The sequence below is a fragment of the Syngnathoides biaculeatus genome, chromosome 6 (assembly GCF_019802595.1).
Source record: "Syngnathoides biaculeatus isolate LvHL_M chromosome 6, ASM1980259v1, whole genome shotgun sequence".
Taxonomy (NCBI): domain Eukaryota; kingdom Metazoa; phylum Chordata; class Actinopteri; order Syngnathiformes; family Syngnathidae; genus Syngnathoides; species Syngnathoides biaculeatus.
Window position 1 is genome coordinate 9,823,408 of NC_084645.1, and position 26,432 is coordinate 9,849,839.

The 26,432-nt window shown below is 42.9% G+C and overlaps 1 protein-coding gene across 1 annotated transcript; it reads right to left on the reverse strand.

The window, feature by feature from the left end:
* Positions 1-22,522: 22,522 nt before the first annotated feature.
* On the reverse strand, positions 22,523-26,372 carry LOC133501854 (zinc finger protein 319-like). Its single transcript, XM_061821943.1, has 3 exons — positions 25,991-26,372; positions 25,338-25,468; positions 22,523-25,256 (listed from the first exon to the last, which is right to left on the reverse strand). Exons 2-3 carry the CDS (start codon positions 25,340-25,342, stop codon positions 23,399-23,401), a joined length of 1,863 nt encoding a protein of 620 aa, XP_061677927.1. The 5' UTR covers positions 25,343-25,468; positions 25,991-26,372; the 3' UTR covers positions 22,523-23,398.
* Positions 26,373-26,432: the final 60 nt, after the last annotated feature.

Here is a 26,432-nt window from a genome sequence, read left to right on the forward strand (position 1 = left end):
GCACCACATTGCAAACACCAAAAAATTGACCAAGTGATGCCTCATAAATAAAAATAAAAACAAAAACTTCACGTTGGAGCATTTATATAAGTTGCCGCTACATTCAGTTTGGTATCTTGTTTTTTGGTAGGCAGAAAAGGTGGACAGCATTAGGTATGCACATTATACAGGATCCTCATACAGGATCGAGTACCATATTCAATATTGCTTATCCTTACTAGGATTTTGAGGGTACACTACTTTAATGGTGAGTTTTAATTTCCCTCAGAAATTGTAAGGGAGTGGTCAGAAATTTATCACTGAGAGGGAAAGAACGGAGGCCAGCAACATGGAGCTATATTGTACATCACATCAAATCCCCAACCATGCAAAATATGTTAACATGAGAAGACGGTAGCGCTTTGAAGCGATGCCATGGGCATCATTGCTTTTCGGTCCATGATGTAATCTTTGACGTTCTGAATAAAGACACTTTTTTTTTTTATTAATCTGCTGGGTGTAATAACATGAAATTCTTCATAAGGACTATCGAATGCCTGTTCAGTGTATGTTAGGATACAAAGGACCACAACGTGTTTTTCAAAGGACAGATACCTGAAGTCGAATCAACACATAAAGCTCCTGCACCTACGTCATAAAATCACGTGGCTCGCCAGACTGCCGGTCAAACAAAGCAGTGTTGCAAGTTAATTCTGTTGAGACGAAACGAAAGTACGTCTGATAGCACGACACCCAGGGTTTTGTCCAATACCATTCAACATTTAGAAGGTGATAATAAATGAAGGTACATGGAAAAATAAGAGACACTTGGCATAGAGCAGGGATTTCCGACCATTATAGAACCAAGGCAGATATTTTATAATTGAAAAATCCCACGGCACACCAACAAAAGTAAATGTCACCAAAAATTGATCAATTAATTACTGTATGTACTTCCTGCCATCTAGAGGATTTTTTTGTTTTGTCTGTCATTGTGGCTCACTCGCATAAATAGATGAATAAAGATACATTATTTCTTGGAATAAATGTTTTTTAACAATTACATAAAATTGGATAACTTCCCACGGCACACCTGAAGCGCGCTCACGGCACACTATTGTACCTCGGCACACTGTTTGGGAATCACTGGCATAGAGGACCCATATTTAATGCCGGAGTCAATGTTTTCGACAATAAGAAAGTGGAATTTTATTTATTTCCGCTTGTCTTGGACAACTGGACATGTATCTGGTGAGTAAGTCGTCAAGATTTACACAGAAATGTTTGAAAGCGTGGAAAAGTCTGGACGCATACAAATACTTTGTTCCTGGATCTGTTCTCAATCAAGAATAAATCCCACATAATGATGGAACCATTCAGATTTTTTCAATACAAATACCCATACTTAAAAAAAACACACAAACTTGCATTCATTAACTATCAATCCATCCATTTTCTTCATCGCTTATCCTCATGAGGGACGCGGGTAGTGCTGGAGCCTATCCTAGCTGTCAAGGGGCCGGAGGCGGGGTACACCCTGAACTGGTTGCCAGCCAATCGCAGGGCATATAGAGACAAACAGCCACACTCACAATCACACCTAGGGTTAATTTAGAGTGTCCAATTAATGTTGCATGTTTTTGGGATGTGGGAGGAAACTGGAGTTCCTGGAGGAAACCCACGCAGGCACGAGGAGAACATGCAAACTCCACACAGGCGGATTGAACCCTGGACCTCAGAACTGTGAGGCCAACACTTTACAGCTGATCCACTGTGCCGAACTTAAAACCAACACCATTTATTTTTAAAAATAAAACTGATCAAATGTTAACATGTACAACTGTACACAGTACATGGAGCACTGGCAAAGTAGATTTTGTACCTGGGAGTTCGATGTCCAAAAAGTGTTTACATAAAATAACTAAACATTATTTCAGAAGCAAATTACAGAACAGATTTTGATGGGAAAATTTACAATTTGCTGACTAGTTTAGCCAAGGTGCACTCAGTTTAATGCCCAAGCTCAACTGGGATAAGCTTCTTCCAGCTCAATGGGGATCCTAATATGGACACATCGTATCAAGAAGGGTGGCACGCTGAAGCAACTGGTGAGAGTGTTGGCCTCACAGTTCTGAGGACTGAGGTTCAAATCCCAGCCCTGCTTGTGTGGGGTCTACATGTTCTCCCTGTGTCTGTGTGGGTTTTCTCCGGGCACTCCGGTTGCCTACCACGTCCCAAAAAAACATGCTTTCATTTGGAGACTCTAAATTGCCCCTCGGTGTGATTCTGAGTGAGACATATCTGTCTCCATGTTCCCTGTGATTGGCTAGCAACCAGTTCAGGGTGTATCCCGCCTCTTCCCAATGACAGCTGGGATAGGCCCCAGCATTCCGTGACCCCCGTGAAGATAAGCGGCTCAGAAAATGGATGGATGGAGATACTGACTTTAAAAATGACAACTATTGTAGGTCTGCCTCTTGTGTTATCTACTTTTTTTAATCATTGAGATCCAGTCAAAACAGTAACAGGTAAAGAGGAGCATTAGTTATTTCCGACAGAGAGGATTTAGGAGTAAAAGACGTCAAGAGTACTGTCAGTTTTTTTTTTTAATCCAAACATTATTCATAAAAACGGGATTCCACAAATACCATGCAACCAAATCAAAACTGAAGGATGACAATTACCTTTAAATATACACGTACAGTAATTACAAAAGGTTTGGAATATTTGACCACGGGGTGAAATTTCAGGGGGAAATTAAAAACCACTCTCTCAACATATTAAGAGACCAACTCACATTGAAGGTCACATCTTAGATCTGGTCATCTCTAAGGATAATAATATTCTATCAATTGACATGAAGGATATGGTTATGTCTGACTATTTTGGTGTATTTTTTGAATTACCGATTCTCCCAAAACTTCAGACAAAAACTATGTCTATTAAGAAAAGGTACATAAATGAGAGTACTGGTGCTAAGTTTATGGAGACTGTGGCTTTGCCACAGACTGAATGCTGAGACGGTTGATCAACATTTGGACAATTTCACCTGGAAAATCTCAACTGTCATGAATGCTGTCACCTCTGTTAAAACTAAGACCATCTTGAGGTAACCAAGAACACCATGGAGGAACATTATGATGGTCAAGAGCTTGAACTGACAGTCTAGTAAAGGAGAATGTAGTTGGAGGAAAACTAAAATCCAAAATCACTATGACCCTGCGGACAAAGTCTTTTTAATTTTAACTAAGAGTTTGTCCATGCTAAACAGCAACACTTTTCTGAAATCATCAGTAAGAACTTAGCAATACTTGCACTCTGTTTGCTGTGGTTGACAGGCTCACCACCCCCGCCCCCCACATCCAATCAGATTGCTCCAGAACTCTTAACAGCTGATAAATGCAATGAGTTTGCCTATTATTTTAGCAAAAAAGTACAATCCAACAGGTCAGATATCAGCACACATCAGCAAAATGTTAAAATGATATATCTGAAGCCACCCAGGGAAAACTCTAGTACCCTGTCTGAATTGGATACAGTTGACCAAAAAACTGTAGAGAAAACTGTTTAGTAGTTGAAACCATCAACAAGTTGTCTTGACTTGATAGAGCTTCAGCACCTACATCATAAAATCACGTGGCATCGCCATATTTCCGGTCAAACAAAGCATTGTTGCAAGTTAATTCCGTTGAGACAAAACGAAAATGTCTTATAGCACGACACCCTTAGTTTTATCCGATACGTTAAACCGTTTAGAAGGTCATAATAAACGAAGGCACGTGGAAAAATGAGAGACACTTGGCATAGAGGATCCATATTTAATGGAGAAGTTGATGTTTTCATCGATAAGAAATTGGACCGTTAATTCGCTTCCGCTTGTCGTGGACAACTGGATATGAGGAAGTTGTCGAGATTTACACAGAAGACTTTAAAGGCGTATGGAAGTCTGGACGTATACAAATGCTTCATTGCTGGACCTGTTCTCAATCAAGAATAAATCCCACATAATGATGGACCCATTCAAATTTTTTTCCAATACAAATACCAACCAAAATAAACCAATATTTAAAGAAATGACTCCTGGTTTTACACAAACTCGCATTCATTAACGATGATTGTGTAACCCGGTTAAAAGTTGGTACAGGTAAAAGTTCAGTATAATAGAGTGGCAATTAGTTTTCTTTATGCAATGTGGTGGAATATCTGTTAAACTGTGTGTGCTGACTTTATTTTCTTTTGGAGGGATTTGTATTTAAATGTGTTTTATTCATTTGTGAAAAGGAAATACTTTTGTTTGTTGATTTATTGTGGTAACCACCTTCACCTTTCTTCACTCCTGCCTGCTGAAGCACCGCAGTGACATTGGGGTTTGAATTTAATTTGCTTTGCCGGCTAGATTCATTTTTGTTTGGGCCCTTAGCTTAGGTTATCTTAGTTCATGTGTGCAGTGTGTACCTGTTTTTGTCATGATCCTGCCGCTCCAGCCCGGGCTGTGCGGGTGCCCGCGTGGTTGCGCTGATTGGGAGGCGCACACCTGCGCCACATGCGGGCTGATTATCCTGTGTATTTATATGACCCTGATGACGACTGGTCTGCGCCAGATCGTTGAGTTTCATGTCCCGTTCAAGTACTACCGTATCCCTGATCGACAACCCGTGTGTACCGACCTTCGCCTGTTCTCCGACCAACCCTGTAAGCCCGACTCCTTTGACACTTCTGCCTGCTTTGATCGTTCTCCCGTGTACCGATTCCTGCCTGCCCGCTCACCTGCTCTCTTCGCCCGACGTCCCAACTACCGCTGCTGCACCTGACTGCCTGCCCGATCCCCGACCACGGAATAATAAACGTTTCTCCCCGAACTACCTTGCATCGTCCGAGTCCTGCATTTGGGTCCTACTCACGTTGCGATGGGCCGTGACAGTTTTGTTCAATATATTTACTGAATGACTGTTTGTTGAGTAAAGAGATTTGCTTTTCTAACCTTTATTTTGTTATTAAATGTTCACACTTTCTGTTACATAACCAGGTGTATTATTTGACAACAAGACAGTTAGAAGTGGGGAGTTAATATGATAGCAGGGTTATCTACATTAGTTAACCTTTACTAAAAAGGGAAATATTATTTCAGAGACTTTTTGAAAGAGACTTAAATGCACAAGTAAAGAGTAAAGTTGTGATCGGCATTTAGAGTAATTAGCACTGAGGTAATTCATTAGTTTCCTACTTTGGAGTGAGGAAAGAACTCAGGTGGTATTTTATACTAGAGAGGCACTACATAATTTGGAGGCACCGGTGGGATACTAGTGAAATGTATTTGTACATTTATTTTGTTTAATTTTGTGCTGGTAAATTTTGATAGCTTGAGTTCTAAAATGGATGCACAGACTGAGTTGGTAAAACAATTAAGAGGATGGTGCCAACAGGAGTCAATAGATCTGGCTCATACTGTGTTGGTGCTCATGCATGATTAAGTAAATACTGCTGCCATCCAAGAGAGAATGGAAACAGTGAAGAGTCTTGGAGATGTGCGTGCCAGAGGGGGAACATCCAGCCTCCAGCAGAACCGGTACCTGGTTTTGTGTGAATGTAAAGACGCTGTGACGAGACAAATGTTTCCCTTTGATGTGTATCCAATTGATGGTGGTGGACCGTGGTCTGTCGTCACAGTAGCTAAAGGCCTGGAGACCAATGCAGCAAGTCAGAGGTTATCTGGATAACAGCAAACAAATGGGACATACAGAAATGAGACACCTAAATCATCTTCGCCGGAAGAGGATGTGACCAAATCGACAGCAGCCCTACTACAAGTAGTTAGTGAATTACTCAGCAAGAACAAATCTTTTACTGATAATGGAAGCCACAGCAGATTACAAACGTTTTCTGGATTGCTGCCCACTCCACCTGCAAATGAACCATTTGAACACTGGTTAGGTCAAGCACGGCTCATGGTGGAAGACTGTGAAGACTCTCCAAAAGAGAAAAGGTGTAGATTAATGGAGAGTTTGAGAGGACCAGCACGTGATATTGTCCAAGCAGCCCATTCCAGCGATCTTTCTGTCAGCCCAGAAGACTGCTTAGAAGCACTTGAACATGCTTTGGGGACAGCTGAATCAGGAGAGGAGTTATATTTTGCCTTTCGTCTGTTACAGCAACAGACAGTGGAGAAGCTCTCTGACTTCCTCAGGCGTCTAGAACAGTCGTTGAATAGGTTAAGAGAGGTGGCATTCCTGTCGCGTGTGCTGACAAAGTAAGGTTAGAGCAGCTGTTGCATGGCGCTATTGGTTCTTACATGATGCTACTTAATATTCGTCTAAGAGAGCGCAAAGAAAAAAAAACCCGTTCCTCCAGCTGTTAAAAGAGATACGCACCGAGGAAGAATATGAATCCTCAAGACGAAAAATGGGTGCTGTTGTACAAAGTGCATACCTACAACAGGAAATGGATGCAAAACAGTCAGAAATCCAACAGTTAAAGTCTGAGATAAAGGAATTGAAGTCCTTGGTAGCTGCTGTGGTGTCTACCCCCACGACAGATGCTTTGCACAGTACTGTGAAAATTCTGCCAAGTGCAGAATCTCATGACAGCAGTTCTGAGGGAGAAATAGCTGCTTTGAGGAAATAACGCGTGCAACAGAAATTGGCCCATAAAGTGGCGGAACCGCAAGCTGCGGTGTCAGCCGTTAAGATGTCAAAGTCAGTCAAAAGCTACCCTCAAAAACCCAGACAAGACTCAAACAAGTCCATTTTGTTACAGATGTGGCTGGACATTTTGCTGCAAAGTGTCTAAAATGATCAAAAGTGATCAAACCAATCAACCATCAGGGGATGCCTCATCAAGTGAAGTTAACTGCTCAGGCAAAAGGAGTGCAGTTGATGTGCCTGAGACTACAGGCATTCCTGATGGGCTGGTTGGACCGCCTAGTCTGGTGCCCTTAAAAGTAAATGGGCAACCATGAAAGGCCTTAATGGATAGTGGGTCGCAAGTGACAATAATATTTGAGCCCTGGTACAAAGAGTATTTATCTGATATTGCAATTCATCCCGTATCTGGTCTATCCATCTAGGGATTAAGTGAAACAGAGGTTAGTTACCCTTACCGTGGGTATGTGGTGGTTGACCTTGAATATCCCGCTGAAGTGCTGGGAGATATTAAAACACTCACTGTCTTAGCTCTCATATGTCCCACTCCCAGACTAGACGATAAGACCTTCATCATTGTGGGCATAAATGCTAGCCATGTCCGACTGTTGTTGCACCGGTTTGGGGACAAAGCGGAGGTCAGGAATGCACTTGGTCTGAGAGTTAATGGGAAAGAAGATCAGATTAGGGCTGAAAATATTGATTCCCCAGTTGAGGAAGATGCCGGTCCTGTCCGATGGATGGGACCAGGTCCTTTGCTCTTACCAGCAGAGGGTGCCACACGGGGAGCTTGCAAAGTAGATTTAAAACATCCAGTTGAGCAAGAAATTTTGATGATGGAGTAACGTGGTGGATTTAGCCGCGACCACATGTGCTAAGTGCATGCATGAGACTTGGTTTGGGCGCTAGCAAACAGCTAACGCTAGCTAGCGAGGCCTGTGTATTGGTCCACGAGGGAGAAGACAAGGGCGCTAGTGTCGAGCTAATGCGGCTAGCGAGGCCTGTGTTTGGACTACAAGGAAGAAAAAAAGGACGAGGACCGTGAGGACGCCGGACAGAGGAAAAACCACCTTCACATTTCTTCACTCATGCCTGGGGAAGCACCGCAGTGAGATTGGGGTTTGAATTTCGTTTGCTTTGTCGGCTAGATTCATTTTTGTTTGGGCCCTTAGCTTAGGTTAACCGAGCTCATGTGTCCAGTATGTACTTGTTTTGTTCAATTTATTTACTGAATGACTCTTTGTTGAGTAAAGAGATTTGTTTTTGTAACTTTTATTTTGTTAATAAATGTTCACACTTTTTGTTACATAACCAGGTGTATTATTTGACTATCTGCAAGACAGTTAGAAGTGGGGAGTTTATATGATAGCTCGGTTATCTACATTGGTTAACCTTTACTCATAAGGGAAACATTATTTCAGAGACTTTTTGATATAGAATTAAATGCACAAGTAAAGACAAAAGTTATAATAGACATTTAGAGTAATTACCATTGAGTTAATTTATTGGTTTCCTACTTTGGAGGGAGGAAAGAACTCAGGTGGCTACCTCGTCGAAGTATTTTATACTAGAGAGGCGCTACAATTGGAAAAAAAAATTTAGGACAGGGAGTCATCTCCTCCGTACACGGAACCGTATTGCTGCCACACGCTCCTGTGGCACATTGTGTTTGGAGTGGAACGGCTAAGACATTAAGAAAATGTACAGTTATAAACATTATTATTTTTGGCCCACCCAATACACAACATACAGACAACATTTTTTAAAATACTTTACCCCTCAAATTCAACTCTTGTGTGACTGGACATGTATAACATTTGCTTCGTTTAAAGGGCTACTGTTATGAAATGGATGATTTTTAGTATGTTATTAATGAAAAAACGTCCCTATGGGGGCACAAACCCGTGCAATCTGTAGGCCGGTCCCAAGCCCGGATATATGCAGAGGGTTGCGTCAGGAAGGGCATCCGGCGTAAAAACTGTGCCAAACAAATATGAGCGTTCATCTAAAGAATCCCATACCGGATCGGTCGTGGCCCGGGTTAACAACGCCCGCCCCCGGCACTGCTAACCTGCAGGGCGTCGGTGGAAATTCAGCTACTGTGGGTCGAAGACAAAGAAGAGGAGGAAACCGGATCCAGCGTCAGAAGAAAAAGAGGAATGCACAGAGCCTACAACTGAGTGTAGGGACTTTGAATGTTGGGACTATGACAGGAAAAGCTCAGGAGTTGGTTGACATGATGATTAGGAGAAAGGTTGATATTCTGTGCATCCAAGAGAGCAGGTGGAAAGGTAGTAAGGCTAGAAGTTTGGGAGCAGGGTTTAAATTATTCTACCACGGAGTAGATGGGAAGAGAAATGGAGTAGGGGTTATTTTAAAGGAAGAGCTGGCTAAGAATGTCTTGGAGGTGAAAAGAGTATCAGATCGAGTGATGAGACTAAAATTTGAAATTGAGGGTGTTATGTATAATGTGGTTAGCGGCTATGCACCACAGGTGACCTAGAGTTGAAAGAGAAATTCTGGAAGGAACTAGATGAAGTAGTTCTGAGCATCCCAGACAGCGAGAGAGTTGTGATTGGTGCAGATTGTAATGGACATATTGGTAAAGGAAGCAGGGGCGATGAAGAAGTGATGGGTAAGTACGGCATCCAGGAAAGGAACTTTGAAGGGCAGATGGTGGTGGACTTTGCAAAAAGGATGGAGATGGCTGTAGTGAACACTTATTTCCAGAAGAGGGAGGAACATATCGTGACCTACAAGAGCGGAGGTAGAACCACGCAGGTAGATTATATTTTGTGCAGACGATGTAATCTGAAGGAGGTTACTGACTGTAAAGTAGTGGTAGGGGAGAGTGTAGCTCGACAGCATAGGATGGTAGTATGTAGGATGATTCTGGTGGTGGGTAGGAAGATTAAGAAGACAAAGGTAGAGCAGAGAACCATGTGGTGGAAGCTGAGAAAGGAAGAATGTTGTGCGGCCTTCCGGAAAGAGGTGAGACAGGCTCTCGATGGACAACCGAAGCTCCCGGAAGACTGGACGACGACAGCCAAGGTGATCAGAGAGACAGGCAGGAGAGTACTTGGTGTGTCATCTGGTAGGAAAGGGGAGAAGGAGACTTGCTGGTGGAACCCCAAAATACAAGAAGTCATCCAAGGTAAGAGATTAGCGAAGAAGAAGTGGAATACTGAGAGGACTGAGGAGAGGCGAAAGGAGTACATCGAGATGCGACGTAGGGCAAAGGTAGAGGTGGCAAAGGCTAAACAAGAGGCATATGAAGACATGTACACCAGGTTGGACACGAAAGAAGGAGAAAAGGATCTCTACAGGTTGGCCAGACAGAGGGATAGAGATGGGAAGGATGTGCAGAAGGTTAGGGTGATTAAGGATAGAGATGGAAATGTGTTGACTGGTGCCGGTAGTGTGCTAAATAGATGGAAAGAATACTTTGAGAAGTTGATGAATGAAGAAAATGAGAGAGAAGGAAGAGTAGAAGAAGCAAGAGTGAAGGACCAGGAAGTGGAAATGATTACTAAGGGGGAAGTCAGAAAGGCACTACAAAGGATGAAAAATGGAAAGGCAGTTGGTCCTGATGACATACCGGTAGAGGTATGGAAGCAATTTGGAGAGATGGCTGTGGAGTTTTTGACCAACTTATTCAACAGAATACTAGCGGGCGAAAAGATGCCTGAAGAATGGAGGAAAAGTGTTCTAGTTCCCATTTCTAAGAACAAAGGGGATGTTCAGAGCTGTGGGAACTATAGAGGAATAAAGTTGATGAGCCACACAATGAAGTTATGGGAAAGAGTAGTGGAGGCTAGACTCAGGACAGAAGTAAGTATCTGCAAGCAACAGTATGGTTTCATGCCTAGAAAGAGTACCACAGATGCATTATTTGCATTGAGGATGCTCGTGGAAAAGTATAGAGAAGGTCAGAAGGAGCTACATTGTGTCTTTGTGGATCTAGAGAAAGCCTATGACAGAGTACCAAGAGAGGAACTGTGGTACTGCATGCGTAAGTCTGGTGTGGCAGAGAAGTATGTTAAATTGTACAGGACATGTATGATGGCAGCAGAACAATGGTGAGGTGTGCCTTAGGTGTGACAGAGGAATTTAAGGTGGAGGTGGGACTGCATCAGGGATCAGCTCTGAGCCCCTTCCTGTTTGCAGTGGTAATGGATAGGCTGACAGATGAGGTTAGACTGGAATCCCCTTGGACCATGATGTTCGCAGATGATATTGTGATATGCAGTGAAAGCAGGGAGCATGCAGAGGAACAATTAGAAAGATGGAGACATGCACTGGAAAGGAGAGGAATGAAGATTAGCCGAAGTAAAACAGAATATATGTGCGTGAATGAGAAAAGTGGAGGGGGAAGAGTGAGGCTACAGGGAGAAGAGATAGCGAGGGTGGACGACTTCAAATACTTGGGGTCAACAATCCAGAGCAATGGAGAGTGTGGTCAGGAAGTGAAGAAACGGGTCCAAGCAGGTTGGAACAGCTGGCGAAAGGTGTCTGGTGTGTTATGTGACAGAAGAGTGTCTGCTAGGATGAAGGGCAAAGTTTACAAAACAGTGGTGAGGCCGGCCATGATGTACGGATTAGAGACGGTGGCACTAAAGAAACAACAGGAAGCTGAACTGGAGGTGGCAGAAATGAAGATGTTGAGGTTCTCGCTCGGAGTGACCAGGTTGGATAGGATTAGAAATGAGCTCATTAGAGGGACAGCCAAAGCTGGATGTTTTGGAGACAAGATTCGAGAGAGCAGACTTCGATGGTTTGGACATGTTCAGAGGCGAGAGAGTGAGTATATTGGTAGAAGGATGCTGAGGATGGAGCTCCCAGGCAAAAGAGCGAGAGGAAGACCAAAGAGAAGGTTTATGGATATGGTGAGGGAAGACATGAGGGCAGTTGGGGTTAGAGAGGAAGATGCAGGAGATAGGCTAAGATGGCAAAAGATGACACGCTGTGGCGACCCCTAATGGGACAAGCCGAAAGGAAAAGAAGAAGAAGAAGATTAATGAAAAAACGTCAGCCAATGTGGGCCCATGCGTTTTTTCACCACAAAACATGATTTTGACGTATACAGCTTTTTGTAACTCCCGCCATGAAAATCCTCTCGAGGTATTTGTTTTCGAGAAGAAGCACGAAGTGACGTCAAGGACACCAGCACCCCCAAGTGGACTCGTTTGTTTCCATTAGTTTTACCTCTGGGAAGGTAGCTCGTTGTTCCTTCTTGTTAGCCAAAACGCCGGCTCACTGCATTGCTGGACATTGCTTGAACACTCGGGAGAATGGAATTACCCTTCATGAGTTTGAAAAAGACCCGGTTCATTGTGAAAAATGGATTGCACGGGTGCAGAGGACGAGAGCTGCGTGGGTTCCAAATAACCGGTAGGTGTGTATACAGCTACTAAAAAAAAAATAGTTTGGGGTGGACCACGTAATCGGTCTCTCATAACGTAACAAAAGATCCGCGTACGAAATATGTCAATGTGCGTGACGGACGGCGTCGGGCTGCTGCGCGGATGGCGGTGAATCTGAAGAACCCAGCAAGAATGCCTCACTCAGCCGCGTGCGTGCAGTAACGACGGTGTTGTTCATCGCATACTGCGGCGTCTATGAACAACTCCCTAAACCAGCACGGCTCGGCTCCGTCATAAGCCACATCGGCCGGTTGCGATGAGCCGCGATGGCTCATCTCCGCCGCGGAAGTGGATCGGACGGGGCTGCGGTTTGGCTGTGATTGCATATCATCTGAATATGGCTTGAGACAATAGTGTAATATTGCCCCGAGGGCTCGAAACAGTCGTGTAATATTGCGCCAGTTACTTCACTAGGTTGTGTGGTGTTCTCCTATTCGAAAAGAGCTTCCGTGTCAGAAGGGACGCGTTCGTCTCCCATAGTTAGTTGTGCACCGCGTGTTTTCCTTGGCGAATGTCCGGGTGACGTCATTGACAGAGGATGCAGCCAATATGGCGACCACTTGGATATCGTAGAATGACACTTCTGCAACTTTGCGCATGGATGACGCGCTCTCCACTTACATTTATTTGTTCGTATAGACATTGAAGTGAATAACGTTATATGTATTTTTCATTACAATATCTATTTTAGAATGTTTATAAGGATGACACTTGGGCTCTAATTGAGTTCGTTCTTGTAGTAACAGCATTTTGCCAGCAGGGGGCGCTGTGTTGCAGCCGCTGCCCAGCTCATTCGGAGAAAAAGCTACAGTACAATGAAATGTATCACGTGTAAGAAGTTAGGGGATGCTATTTATGTGCTATGAGCTAAACCTGTGTTTTGTGCCGTTTACAAGTAAGATACTGGGGAGTGGGGGCAGGGTCATCTCTGTGTTTGAGATGTATTGCTGTTGAACTTGTATAGCATTTCTAAGTCTTGACACGTTAAAAAACTATAGAACACGAAAAGAGTGTGCAACTTTCTGTTGCTTCACAATAAGAGCGACATCTGCATGACTGAGTGATTTTTATGTCTAACCCGGCTGTATTATTTTCGATTTTTAACTTGTCATATTTGATTTCTGTATGTTCTTGAACACCGGAATTAGGATATAAATCTCTTATTTAAAATATTTTTTCGAAGAGTTTTGCTCAATACATTTGTTAGTTTACATGCTGTGTGATATAGTTTCCCATAAGAAGCTGCAGTACAGTGAAACGTATCGCGTGTGAGAACTGTTAGCGGATGCTCTTTATATACTGTGAGCTAAACGTGTATTCTGTGCCATTAACATAAAGAAAATAAACAACTAATGTGCTGCACAAAGAATTGGGTGACTCCATTCTTTAATGTGGAACACTCACCTCCGTAAATCTCTCTGTGACAGATGGTTTATTGTTTTTAAATACGCATTGTTATCAAAGCCAATTTGGCATTATAAATACTTCTTGGTAATTTGAGATTGACAAGAATAATTCCTCGCTGAAATTAAATGATCGCTACACAAGTAAGAGTATTTCGTTGGGCACCATAGTAAGTAAGTAAGTAAGTAAGTTTCTTTCAGCTTGTCCCTTACGGGGTCGCCACAGCGTGTCATCTCAGATGAACGCACATATATGTTTGGCACAATTTTTACCCCGGATGCCCTTCCTGACGCAACCCTTCTCAGGGAGTGGAGGCCCCAGTGGGAGACGAACCCACAACCCCTGGTTTACCAAACCACCATACAGCCCGTTCAATTGGAGAAATCCATTGATCTTTCCTCATCCTTTCAGATGGTATAGAATGATCTCTTTGAAGAACTGTCTTGTCTATTGTGAAAACCAAGAGCACAACAGGTCTCGGTCAATTTGCAAAAATTTGCTGCGGTTCAACGACTCCCGGACTGCAGAGCATCTTGGTTTGACCAGCAATATGGCGCAATGCAAAGTGTGACGTCACATGCACGAGTTGACTTTTTCATAACTGTTTAGTCTGTGCGAGCTGCTTTGCAATAAATAATCAATTGCTCACATCAGTCTGGTGAATTTCCTAAAGCTCTTAAAGAAGCTGCTGTTAAGCTTCTTCTAAAAAAAATCAGAGCACTGGATGCTTCCATTTTAGCAAGCAACAGACCCATCTTGAATCTCCCCTTCAAAACCAAGATCGTTGAGAAAGTTATTTTTAATCAACAGAGCAATTTCTTTCATTTAAAAGGACTTTTCTGACAAACTTCAATCATGTTTCTGAACTCATCACTGTACAGAATCTGCTTTTGTCCAAGTCCAAAATGATATTAGGTTTAATACTGTGTCAGGAAAGGTGTCAGTTTTGGTCTTGTTGGATGTCAGTGTGGCTTTTATTTGGTATATTATACTGCTGAAAAGGTTTGAAACTGGGTAGGGCCAAATGGTTATGGTCTTACCTGAAGGAAAAGAGCTCCAGTACTTTGTAACCATTGGGAATGCTTAATCTCAGCAAACGGCATTGACCTATGGGGTCCCTCAAGGGTCTGTTCAGCTTGTGTATGCAACCCTTAGGTCAAATTTTCTAGAACTTTAATTTTCATAGCTATGCAGATGACACAGTTATATATAGCAGTGTCTCCAGATGACTAGAGTTCAATTGAGGTGTTGTGTCAAAGTCTAAAGCAGATAAATAACTGGAGGAACCAAAATGTTCTTCAACTGAATCACAACAAAACTGAGATAATTGTTTTTGGCAGTTAAGAGGATTCTTTTTTTTTTTCTTCTTTCAGTTTGTCCTGTTAGGGGTCGTCACAGCGTGTCATCTTTTTCCATTTAAGCCTATCTCGTGCATCATCCTCCCTCACAACATCCATCAACCTTTTCTTTGGTCTTCGTCTCGCTCTTTTGCTGGCAGCTTCAACCTCAGCACCCTTCTACCAACATACTCACTCTCTCGCCTCTGAATATGTCCAAACCATCGAAGTCTGCTCTCTCTAACCTTGTCTCCAAAACATCCAACGTTGGCTGTGCCTCTAATGAGCTCATTTGTAATCCTATCCAACCTGTTCACACCAAGTGAGAACTTCAACATCTTCATTTCTGCTACCTTAAGTTCCGCTTCCTGTTGTTTCTTCAGGGCCATCGTCTCTAATCCGTTTATCACCATCACCACTGTTTTATAAATTTTGCCCTTCATCCTGGTGGATACTCTTTTGTCACATTGAACACCAGACACCTTCCGCCAACTGTTCCACCCCGCTTGGACCCGTTTCTTGACTTCCTTGCCACACTCTCCATTGCTCTGTATTGTTGACCCCAAGTCTTTGAAGTCGTCCAACTTCGTGATCTTTTCTCCCTGTAGCTTCACTCTTCCTCCTCCGCCCCTTTCATTCAGGCACATATATTCTGTTTTACTACGGCTAATCTTCATTCTTCATTTCATTTCCAGTGTGTACCTTCATCTTTCTAACAGTCCCTCCGCCTGTTCCCTGCTTTCAGTGCAGATCACAATATAATCTGCGAAGATCATGGTCCAAGGGGAATCCAGTCTAACCTCATCTTTCAGCCTATCCATTGCTACCGCAAACAGGAAGGGGCTCAGCGCAGAACCCTGATGCAGTCCCACCTCTACCTTAAATTGTTTTGACACACCAACGGCACATCTCACCGCTGTTCTGCTACCCACATACATGTCCTGTACTATTCTAACATATTTCTCCGCCACACCAGACTTGCGCATGCAGTACCACAGTTCCTCTCTTGGTACTCTGTCATAGGCTTTCTCTAGGTCTACAAAGATACACTGTAGCTCCTTCTGACCTTCTCTGGACTTTTCCACGAGCATCCTCAACGCAAATAATGCATCTTTCTTGGCATGAAACCATACTGTTGCTCACAGATACTTAATTCTGCCTCCACTACTCATTCCCATAACTTCCTTGTGTGGCTCATTATCTTTATTTCTCTGTAGTTTCCACAGTTCTGAACATCGCCTTTGTTCTTAAAAATGGGGACTCGCACACGTTTCCTCCATTCTTCTGGCATCTTCTCTCCCGCTAGTATTCTATTGAATAAGTTTCCACAGCCACCTCACCAAATTGCTTCCATGCCTCCACTGGTATGTCATCAGGACCAACTGTTTTTCCATTTTTCATTCTGTTCAGTGCCTTTCTAACTTCTCCTTTACCAATCAAAGCCACTTGCCAGTCATTGATGCTTGCATCTTCTACTCCACCTTCTCTCCCATTTTCTTCATTCATAAACTTCTCAAAGTACTCTTTCCATCTACTTAGTACACTACTGGTACCAATAAACATATTTCCATTGCTATCCTTAATCACCTTTACTTGCAGCACATCCTTCCCATCTCTATCCCTGTGTCTGGTCAACCTGTAGAGCTCCTTTTCTCCTTCTTTCGTATCCAACCTGTAGTATATGTCCTCATATGCCTCTTGTTTAGCCTTCGCCACATCTACCGTCGCCCTACAACGCATCTCAATGTATTCTTTACGCCTCTCAGTCCTCTCAGTGTCCCACTTCTTCTTCGCTAATCTCTTACCTTGGACGACTTCTTGTATTTTGGGGTTCCACCACCAAGTCTCCTTCTCCCCTTTTCTACCAGAAAATACCCCAAGTACTCTCCTGCCTGCCTCTTTTAATACCTTGGCAGTAGTATTCCAGTCTTCCGGGACCTCTTCCTGTTCATCTAGAGCCTGTCTCACCTCCTTCCGGAAGGCCACACAACATTCTTCCTTTCTCAACTTCCACCACCTGATTCTCTGCTCTACCTTTGTCTTCTTCGTCTTCCTACCCACTACCAGAGTCATTACAGACACCACCATCCTATGCTGTCGAGCTACACTCTCCCCCACCACATCCTTGCAGTTGGTAACCTCCTTCAGATTACACTGTCTGCACAAAATATCCATCCATCTTCTACGGCTTTTCTGGGTCAGGTCGCGGGGGCGGTCGCTTTAGCAGGGATACCCAGGCTTCCCTTTCCCCAGCCACTTCTTCCAGCACTTCTGTAGGGATCCTAGGGGTTCCCAGGCCAGCCGAGACTTATAGTCTCTCCAACGTGTCCTGGGTCATCCCCGAGGTCTCATCCGTTGGGATGTCCCCGGAACACCTCACCAGTGAGGTGTCCAGGAGGCATCCGAATCAGATGGCCCATCCACCTCATCTGGCTCCTCTCAATAAGGAAGAGGAGCGGCTCAACACAGAGCCCCGCCCGGATGACCGAGTTTCTCACCCTATCTCTAAGAGAGATCCCGGACATCCTGCAGATGAAACTCATTTTGGCCGCTTGTATCCTGGATCTTGTATTTGAATTTGTATTTTAATTTTTTACTTGTTTTAAACGTTTTATTATTTGTATTCAAATGCTTAAACTCGTGCAAAGCACATTGAGGTACCTTGTGTATGAAATGTGCTATACAAATAAATTTGCTTTGCTTTGGAAAGATGCATTTTCCTTCAGGATGTTAATGGAAATTTGCAGAGAAGGTCAGAAGGAGTGATATTGTGTCTTTGTGGATCTAGATAAAGCCTGTGACAGAGTATCAAAATAGGACAGAGGTGGCAGAAATGAAGATCTTGAGGTTCCCTCTAGGAGTGAGCAGGTTGGATAGAATTAGAAATGAGCTCATTAGAAAAAATGTTAGATGTTTGGGAGACAAGGTTTGAGAAAGCAGATTTCAATGGGTTGGACGTGTCCAGAGGTGAGAGAGTGAGTATGTTGGTAGAAGGGTGCTGAGGTTGGAGCTGCCAGGCAAAAGAGCAAGAGGAAGACAAAAGAAAAGGTTGATGGATGTTGTGAGGGAGGATGATGATGAAAGCAGATTTCAATGGGTTGGACGTGTCCAGAGGTGAGAGAGTGAGTATGTTGGCAGAAGGGTGCTGAGGTTGGAGCTGCCAGGCAAAAGAGCAAGAGGAAGACAAAAGAAAAGGTTGATGGATGTTGTGAGGGAGGATGATGATGATGAAAGCAGATTTCAATGGGTTGGACGTGTCCAGAGGTGAGAGACAGTATTTTACAAATACTGTGCAATGTCATGTCTTAAATAGCTATTGTATTTGTTTTGTCCACACTCCACAAAATTCAGCACTCATAAGACCAGTACTTGAATACGTGTACAGTGAAGAAGATAAGTATTCGAACACCTTGTTATATTGCAAGTTCTCCCACTTAGAAATCATGGATGGGTCTGAAATTTTCATCGTAGGTGCATGTCCACTGTGAGCGAGATAATCAAAAAACTAAATCTAGAAATCACAATGTATGATTTTTGAACGATTTATTTGTGTGATACATCTGCAAATAAGTATTTGAACACCTGAGAAACCCAATGTTAATAATATTAGGTACGGTAGCCTTTGTTTGCAATTACAGAGGTCAAACGTTTCCTGTAGTTGTTCACCAGGTTTGCACACCTGGATTGGATTGGATTTTGGCCCACTCCTCCACACAGATCTTCTCTAGATCAGACAGGTTTCTGGGCTGTCGCTGAGAAACACAGAGTTTCAGCTCCCTCTAAAGATTTCCTATTGGGTTTAGGTCTGGAGACTGGCTAGGCCACGCCAGAACCTTGATATGCTTCTTACGTAGCCACTCCTTGGTTTCCTGGCTATGATTTTTTTAACCATTTGTGTGATACAGCTGCAAATTAGTATTTGAACACCTGTCAATCAGCTAAAATTCTGACCCTCAAAGACCTGTTAGTCTGCCTTTAAAAGTCCACCTCCACTCCATGTATTATCCTGAATCAGATGCACCTGTGTGAGGTCGTGAGCTGCATAGACACCTGTCTACACCATACAATCAGTAAGACTTAACTTGTTACATGGCCAAGACCAAAGAGCTGTCCAAAGACACCAAAGACAAAATTTTACAACTCCACGCGGCTGGAAAGGGCTACAGAGAAATTGCCAAGCAGCTTGGTGAAAAAAGGTCCACTGTTGGAGCAATCATTAGAAAATGGAAGACGCTAAACTTGACAGTCAATCTCAATCGAAGTAGAGCCCCATCTAAGATATCACCTCATGGGGTCTCAATGATCCTTAGAACGAAATCAGCCCAGGACTACACGACAGGACTTGGTCAAAGACCTGAAAAGAGCTGGGACCACCGTTTCCAAGGTGAATGTTTGTAATACACTAAGACGTCATGGTTTGAAATCATGCATGGCATGGAAAGTTCCCTGCTTCAACCAGCACATGTCAAGACCAGTCTTAAGTTTGCCACTGACCATTTGGATGATACAGAGGCGTCATGGGAGAAGGTTTTGTGGTCAGATGAGACCAAAATGAAACATTTTGGTCATAATTCCGCTAACAGTGTTTGGAGGAAGACGAATGATGAGTTCCATCCCAAGAACACCATCCCTCGTGTGAAGCATCGGGGTGGTAGCATCATGCTTTGGGGGTGTTTTTCTGCACATGGGACATGACACATGCACTGTATTAAAGAAAGGATGACCATGGCCAAGTATTGTGAGATTTTGGGGAACAACCTCTTTCCCTCAGTCAGATCATTGAAGATGAGTCGTGGCTGGGTCTTTCAACATGACAATGACCCGAAGCACACAGCCAGGAAAGCCAAGGAGTGGCTCCATAAGAAGCATATCAACATTTTGGCGTGGCCTAGCTAGTCTCCAGACGTAAACACAATAAAAAATCTTCGAGAGGGCTGAAACTCCGTGTTTCTCAGCGACATCCCAGAAACTTGTCAGATCTAGAGAAGATCTGCGTGGAGGAGTGGGCCAAAATCCCCCCTGCAGTGTGTGCAAACCTGGTGAACAACGAGAGGAAACGTTTCACCTCTGTAATTGCAAACAAAGGCTACTGTACCAAATACTAATATTGGTTTTCTCACGTGTTCAAATACTTATTGGCAGCTGTATCACACAAATAAATCGTTAAAAAAAATCATACATTGTGATTTCTGCATTTTTCTTTTTAGATTATCTCTTTCACAGTGGACATGCACCTACGATGAAAATTTCAGACCCCTCCATGATTTCTAAGTTGGAGAATTTGCAATATAGCAGGGTGTTCAAATACTTGTTTTCTTCATTGTATATATTCCGGTAAGTTAAATATGAAGAATGACCCTCCAATTTTTATGCATTGCCATGTTTATTGTCATATTTCCACTTTCTAAATTATTAACCTTTGTTAAATTTAGTAATTTAAACAAAATAAATTGATGGGAATAAAATCTCCAAATTAGATATTTTAGTAATATAGCCACTTCAGTCAACACCAACATCTTTCTTTCCTACACATCTAAAATGAATAATTATTAATAAAGCATAAAAATCCACACTTGTCACACACATTATTCTTAAAGTTGTATGATGCCAATGTCAGACATGTACAGGTGATAAAACAAAGTGGCAGAGGACTCCACTTTGTTTTAACAGAAAATAAGTCAAAATAAAAATACATTTTCATGAAACACAAACTGTGACTAGAGTTCCGTGAAAAAGAATTTGACCCCTGATTTTTTTCCCATCACACACAAATGTTTCAAATCAACAAATACATTTTAATATCACTCAGAGACAACTCAAGGAATAACAAAATGCAGTTTTCAAATACTGATATTACTTTTTCATAGTGTCAGAAAGGTTTAGTGTTTTTTTTTTTCATCTTTAAATCAAACTGTGAACACTGCATTTTGTATTTGCTTGGGTTGTCTATATTAAAATTGGTTTGAGGATTTGAATCCTCTGCGACCATTTTGAGGATAAGCGACTAAGAATATGGATGGATGGATTGATTTGAAAACTTTGTGTGTGATATGCAATATAAAAAAGCAGATATCAGAAAGGGGGCGAATACCTTTTTACAGCACTTCTATGGGGCAATTTGAAGAGGGATCCCTCTTCGGGAAGCACAGGGATTCCGAAATTAATAGAAACTGAATTGGAGAGAGTTATAAACCTGGCGTCTAAGCATTATTCCAACTTGAGTTAGCACCAGGCTTAGCATAATTTTTAACTCAATAGGGAATCTAAAGGATAATTGCTGTATTTTGTTGTAGGTTCACCCTACATGACAGAAGACTACATTTTCTTTTTAAATGCAAATGTCTGTGTACCCTTCAAATGACATTTTGTCACTACCGTATGTATTCCATTGTTTAACCAAATACAGTCTACATTTACACACTCACACCTTTATCTTAAGACAACCTTCAGCATACTGATAAATCACTACGTCCTGGGGTGCCATTGAGACTGTGTGGGGGTTAGAGTGATGATGGTTCTAAGGACAAATGACTGACAGGGGCTCTCGTTCAAAGTATTGCAATGTATTTTCAATTTGCTTTATTAAAGTGGTTGAGCCCACAGTGATCCCCACCCCAATAGGGTCCAAAATCCCTGGTGGCACCCCTGACTACTTGGACAGCACAGACAGCAAAAACATTTGTCAAAACATTTCACATGGTTAAAAAGTAGCAATAATACAAATAACATCTTTAAATACAATTTTGTGAAAGACTGATTTTGACAGGTAGCCCAAGTCACATACAACCATTATGTACAGCTCTGACCTCCAAGGGACGCTTTTAATAAACGGAATACAGGTACTTATTGAATGTCAAAAAAGTTTCAATTTTAGGGATTTGTACATTTAAACCACACATGCAAAAACTATTTCCCTAGAGGAGAAACCCTCAACCACTAAAATCCTCACACTAGTCCATTAACAGAATCTATTAGAAAACAATGACTTGTCTTTACGTTCAGGTTATCCTGAGTGTTTCATTTGTGAGGAACATAAAATCACTTAAAAAACCAAAGTTGTGCAGAATTAGGTAGTGAAACATTATATGGGCTTTAGATGTGTATGACCTGAAAAAAAAACATTTGCCAGTGGAGATACAAAAAAAAGAAGAGGCCAATCGTCAGAAATGTTAGAGAGGAGAAGAAAATTCATTGACTGCATTCTTTGTTGGATGTTCAACTTCTTTCTCATTATTTTACAGATGAAGTGCTATTAATACTCTCTGGCTGGCCAATTCGGAATCGTGGAGGCGGTTAATATCGAGATGAATCTACAGTCAGGTAGGACAGAACAACTACATTTTGTCGACTTGCAAAATATAAATGACAAGCTGTCTTAATATTGTTTTTTTTTTTTTTTTTTTAGTTCCGGTGTAACTAATTGCAGGTTACTGAACTATTAGATGGAGGTTTCTAACTTATATCATTACACTGTATTGTGTAAGTGATGGTGTTGCATTGTTGTGGCACTTCTGTGAATATACCAATATGGTCTTAATTTCAACAATCAAGACATGATTGACGTCAGTTTCATTTGAGTATGTTTCACAAAAATGTTTTTGCTATCTAATAATTGGAGCCCTTTTTTTCTCTCTCAATTTCCAAGAATATGATTTGTACTTAATAAAAATCAAAGAGAAAGTCGAAAGACCCACAATCAAGAAGCGAGTGAAGGTGGCTGGGTGGGGTCTAAACAAAGTAAAGACAATCCCAATTTGGTGACATCTATGGGGTCCAAACTACAGGCAGGCTTTGACTGCAAGTATGCTTGATGTTGGTTAATATATCTTTATATTTTCTTTTGAAATTATTCTCACCAAAACAAAAATGAAGGTAATCTGCAAATAATGATCTTTATCTCTAACGGGCAAATGCCATATTTTTGTAAAACACTTGTTAGTTAAGTAGATGGAGCAAGTTCTTTTTTGCACTAGGGTGACAATCGGCCTTCTAAAAGTAAATGTTAAGGGTGGGAAGAGTATTATGGAATGCAATCTTCAGATAGTTCAAGATTTAGTTTAGTACAAAAACACTTTGTGGTGATGGTGGCATGGTTATTGCTTATGAAAGGAGTAGTGAGACTGTTGAACGGTCAAATAAAATTTGGTGCATTCTTGTCTTACAATATAATGAATTAAACTGGAAGAAAACCATCCATCCATTTTCTTCCACTTAGGATACGGTAATTTTCTTTGTTCAATTAATCGGTGAATAGCCCTGTCTGGAGGTTATGGTATGATATTAACATATTTACTATCCCGGATACACACTGGGTTGTCCAAATGCCAACGTGATGAGGGTTTATCAGATCCGAACACACCTGAACACCTTGGGAAATGAAGAGTTTTGTGCTTTTCCCATGTGTGTCTAGCTCCACCTTTTTGGTACCATAACCAAAGAAGTTGGTGCTTCAGTAGGATGTCCATGATAAAATGATAAAATGCCAATTCTGGTATACTTCACAAGTTTTGGTAAAACGCAAAGAAACAGTATACCTCACTAAACCAAAACTGTACTGCTTAGTAGAACCGTGCTTGCAGAGAACATCCAAGTTAATAGATTCCACGAAAGGATTGTGTTACATGCACTGAGACACAGGGTAGTCCCCTCCATCAGCTGTGTGCTGTACTGTGTGATCCTGCAAAGAGCCCAAGTCACTGAAACGCTCACCACACCAAACACACTTAAACTGTCCCTCTCTCGAATGTGTGCTCTGGTGCTTGGTCATATGTTCCCGTTGTTTGAAGAACTTGTTGCAATGTTCGCACTTGTACGGTTTCTCCCCAGTGTGCACACGTACGTGTCTATTGAGGTCTGAGGAGTATTTGAAGCGCTTCTCACAGTCCGGACACTTGAGTGACTTTTCCCGGGATGGGTCGCAGCGATGTTGCACAAATTCAGAGGAAGAGAGAAAGCGGCGGTCACAGAGGGAGCACTTAAGGGGCTTGTCTTGGCAGTGAGAGTTTTGATGCCGTTGCAACGTGGAACTCTTCTTGTAGCCCTTGCCACAGACGTCACACTTATATGGCTTGTCAGGCACCGTGTTGGGCGACTCTCCGCACTTGTGCCTAAGCAGCTCTCCTGATTGGCTGAACTCCTTCTGGCATGAGGCACACTTGAACAGGTTGTCCATGCCATGCACATGCTGGTGGTAGAGGAGGTGCGAAGGCTGCATGAAGCCCATGTCGCACAGATTGCATTTGAACGGCCGGTCGTTTGGATCTTTGTGAGTGCGGCGGTGGCGCACCAGAGCATACTGCTGTCTGAAGCTCATCTGACACTCATCACAGTGGAAGGGACGCTCCTCAGAGTGCGTCCGCTCATGTTGGCGAAGGTCTGACGGTCGTTTGAATCCCTTTCCGCAGGTGGCACAGCGGAAGGGGCGAGAGCCTTGCGGGTGGCAGGGATGGTGAAGGAGCTCGGACGACTCTTTAAAATGCAACTCACATAAGTTGCATTTGAATAAGTGCTCTCCGGAATGCACATACATGTGGCGCACCAGATGGGAACGGTGTTTGAAGCTTTTCTCACAAACAGCACACTTGAAAGGGCGTTCGTTGCTGTGTGTCCGCTGGTGGTGCTGAAGGTGTGAGGATTGGCTGAAAGCCTTGTCACACGTGTCACATTTAAAGGGTTTCTCGCCTGTATGCACCCTATCATGACGGGTGAGTTCTGATAAGTGTTTGAAACCCTTCTGGCAAACAGAGCATTTGTATGGGCGGTCGCGGGCTGACGGGAAGGGGAGAATGGACGAGCTGCTGCTGGCTGATGCCCTCAGACTGCTGCGTTGCTGGGCATTGGTCGCTGAGGAGTTGGAGGTCATGCTTCCAGAAGATCCGGGCCGGTACGTCTTCTCACATATTGAACACTTCATTGGATTGCTGCTGTTGTGTGATGAGTGGTGATGGGCCAGAGATGTGAGCAAGGAAAAGCCCATCTTACACAAGCCACACACAAAGGGCTTCTGTTCCACTTGAACACACTGGTGCTCTAGTAAGTCTGTAGCCTGGTGGAAAATCTTCATGCACTGGGTGCACTGGAAAGATCTGTCCTGACTTACCATGCACTGGTGCTCATGGGGGTTGGCCAGGTGGGAGATATCATGTCCACATGCCCCGCACTTGTGCCCTCCATCAGTCCCTACCTGCAAGCTGGTCTGCTGGGCCTGAGCAGAGTGCTGCTGACTATGTTGCCCACTTCCATGCTGCTGATTCCCACTGTGTTGCTGGTTGTGTTGTCCATGTTGGGTCTGCTGCTGTTGCTGTATTGATGTGGACTCTTGTTGCACGACGATTCCATACACAGTACAGCCAAGGGAATTTTCAGCTCCGGGAGGCACGGTGTGGACCTGAGGCTGAGAAACACCATGCTGCTGCCAGGCCTCTGTCATGCGGGTTCGTGTGTATGGATTTAGTTTGACAGCAGGAGTGGCCCAGCTACAGTGAGTAAAATAAACTGTTAGCTAGTATTTAGAATATGTCGTGTTTCAGTGTGTTATGACAGAAAAACAAACTCACTCCATGACTGCCAAAGACACTGAAGAACTCCCTCAAGGTGATTGCTGGAGGAACAGTGCTTATAAAGGGGAGGACGCTGATGTTTGTGCATAACGTGATGAAAATCCAACTTCTTCACACTTGTGAGGTATCTGTGCAGACAAAAGGGCATTCATTATGCATTAGGTTGAATCAAAGACATACAAATTCTTTGTGTCAAACTACTAGTCTTTGCCTTTGTTAGAGTAACTTTATTAATAAAAAAAAAATCCTCATCATGTTAGCGACTGAAATCTGTTAATAATGGGGACCTCACTTTATTAGTACCAAGCACTTGGCATTGAAAGGTAATGAGGAAAACATGGGCAAAATAATGTTAAGAATAACCTACAACAAATTATACAACTATCACATATTTGGTAGCTTAGTCGCCACGACTTGTTCTTTTCATTGATGAAACACAGTAAATCGGCGCTAGATGAATGGCGGTGTCTGCGCATCTTGGCAATAATAAACGTCTCCCCAAAGCATCAGCGTAAACAGGATAGGGTAGCAACATTAGCTTTAGACACACGAGCAACCGACGCCGCATACTGGCTTTTGGTCGTATACTAAAAGCAGCTACCAACTTGTGTTTACATAGCCTACGCATACATATTGCCACTTTGACGTACATTAGTTTCTCCCAAAAAAAGACTCCATCTTCTCATCTGAAAAGCGCTGCTAGGATGTTCTGTTGTTGAAAAGCTTCTGTGGCCGATGCAGTCGAAATAAAGGGTTTTGTGGCTCGCTATAAGGGTGTGAATATCCGCTTCAGTTTAACAAAATGCCCATCAATGTCACCGTTTTACGTTTACATTTATTTGACTAAAAGGGTGTGTAATCGCTAAGGGTAAATATGAGCATTTCATATTGGTCGCTAGCTAGCTGCAAGCCAGCTTCCGTCTGCGGTGCCCCCCGCGCACGGGAACATGAATAGGGTAGGAACGGGCGCGTGCACACACGCACAAAGAACGGAACAAAGCGTCTGTCCGTGTGAAAAAGTCGTCATTGATTGCTCATGATTGATGATCATTGTTCTTTTCCCTCGTTTCTACAGATTGCAACATATTGTAT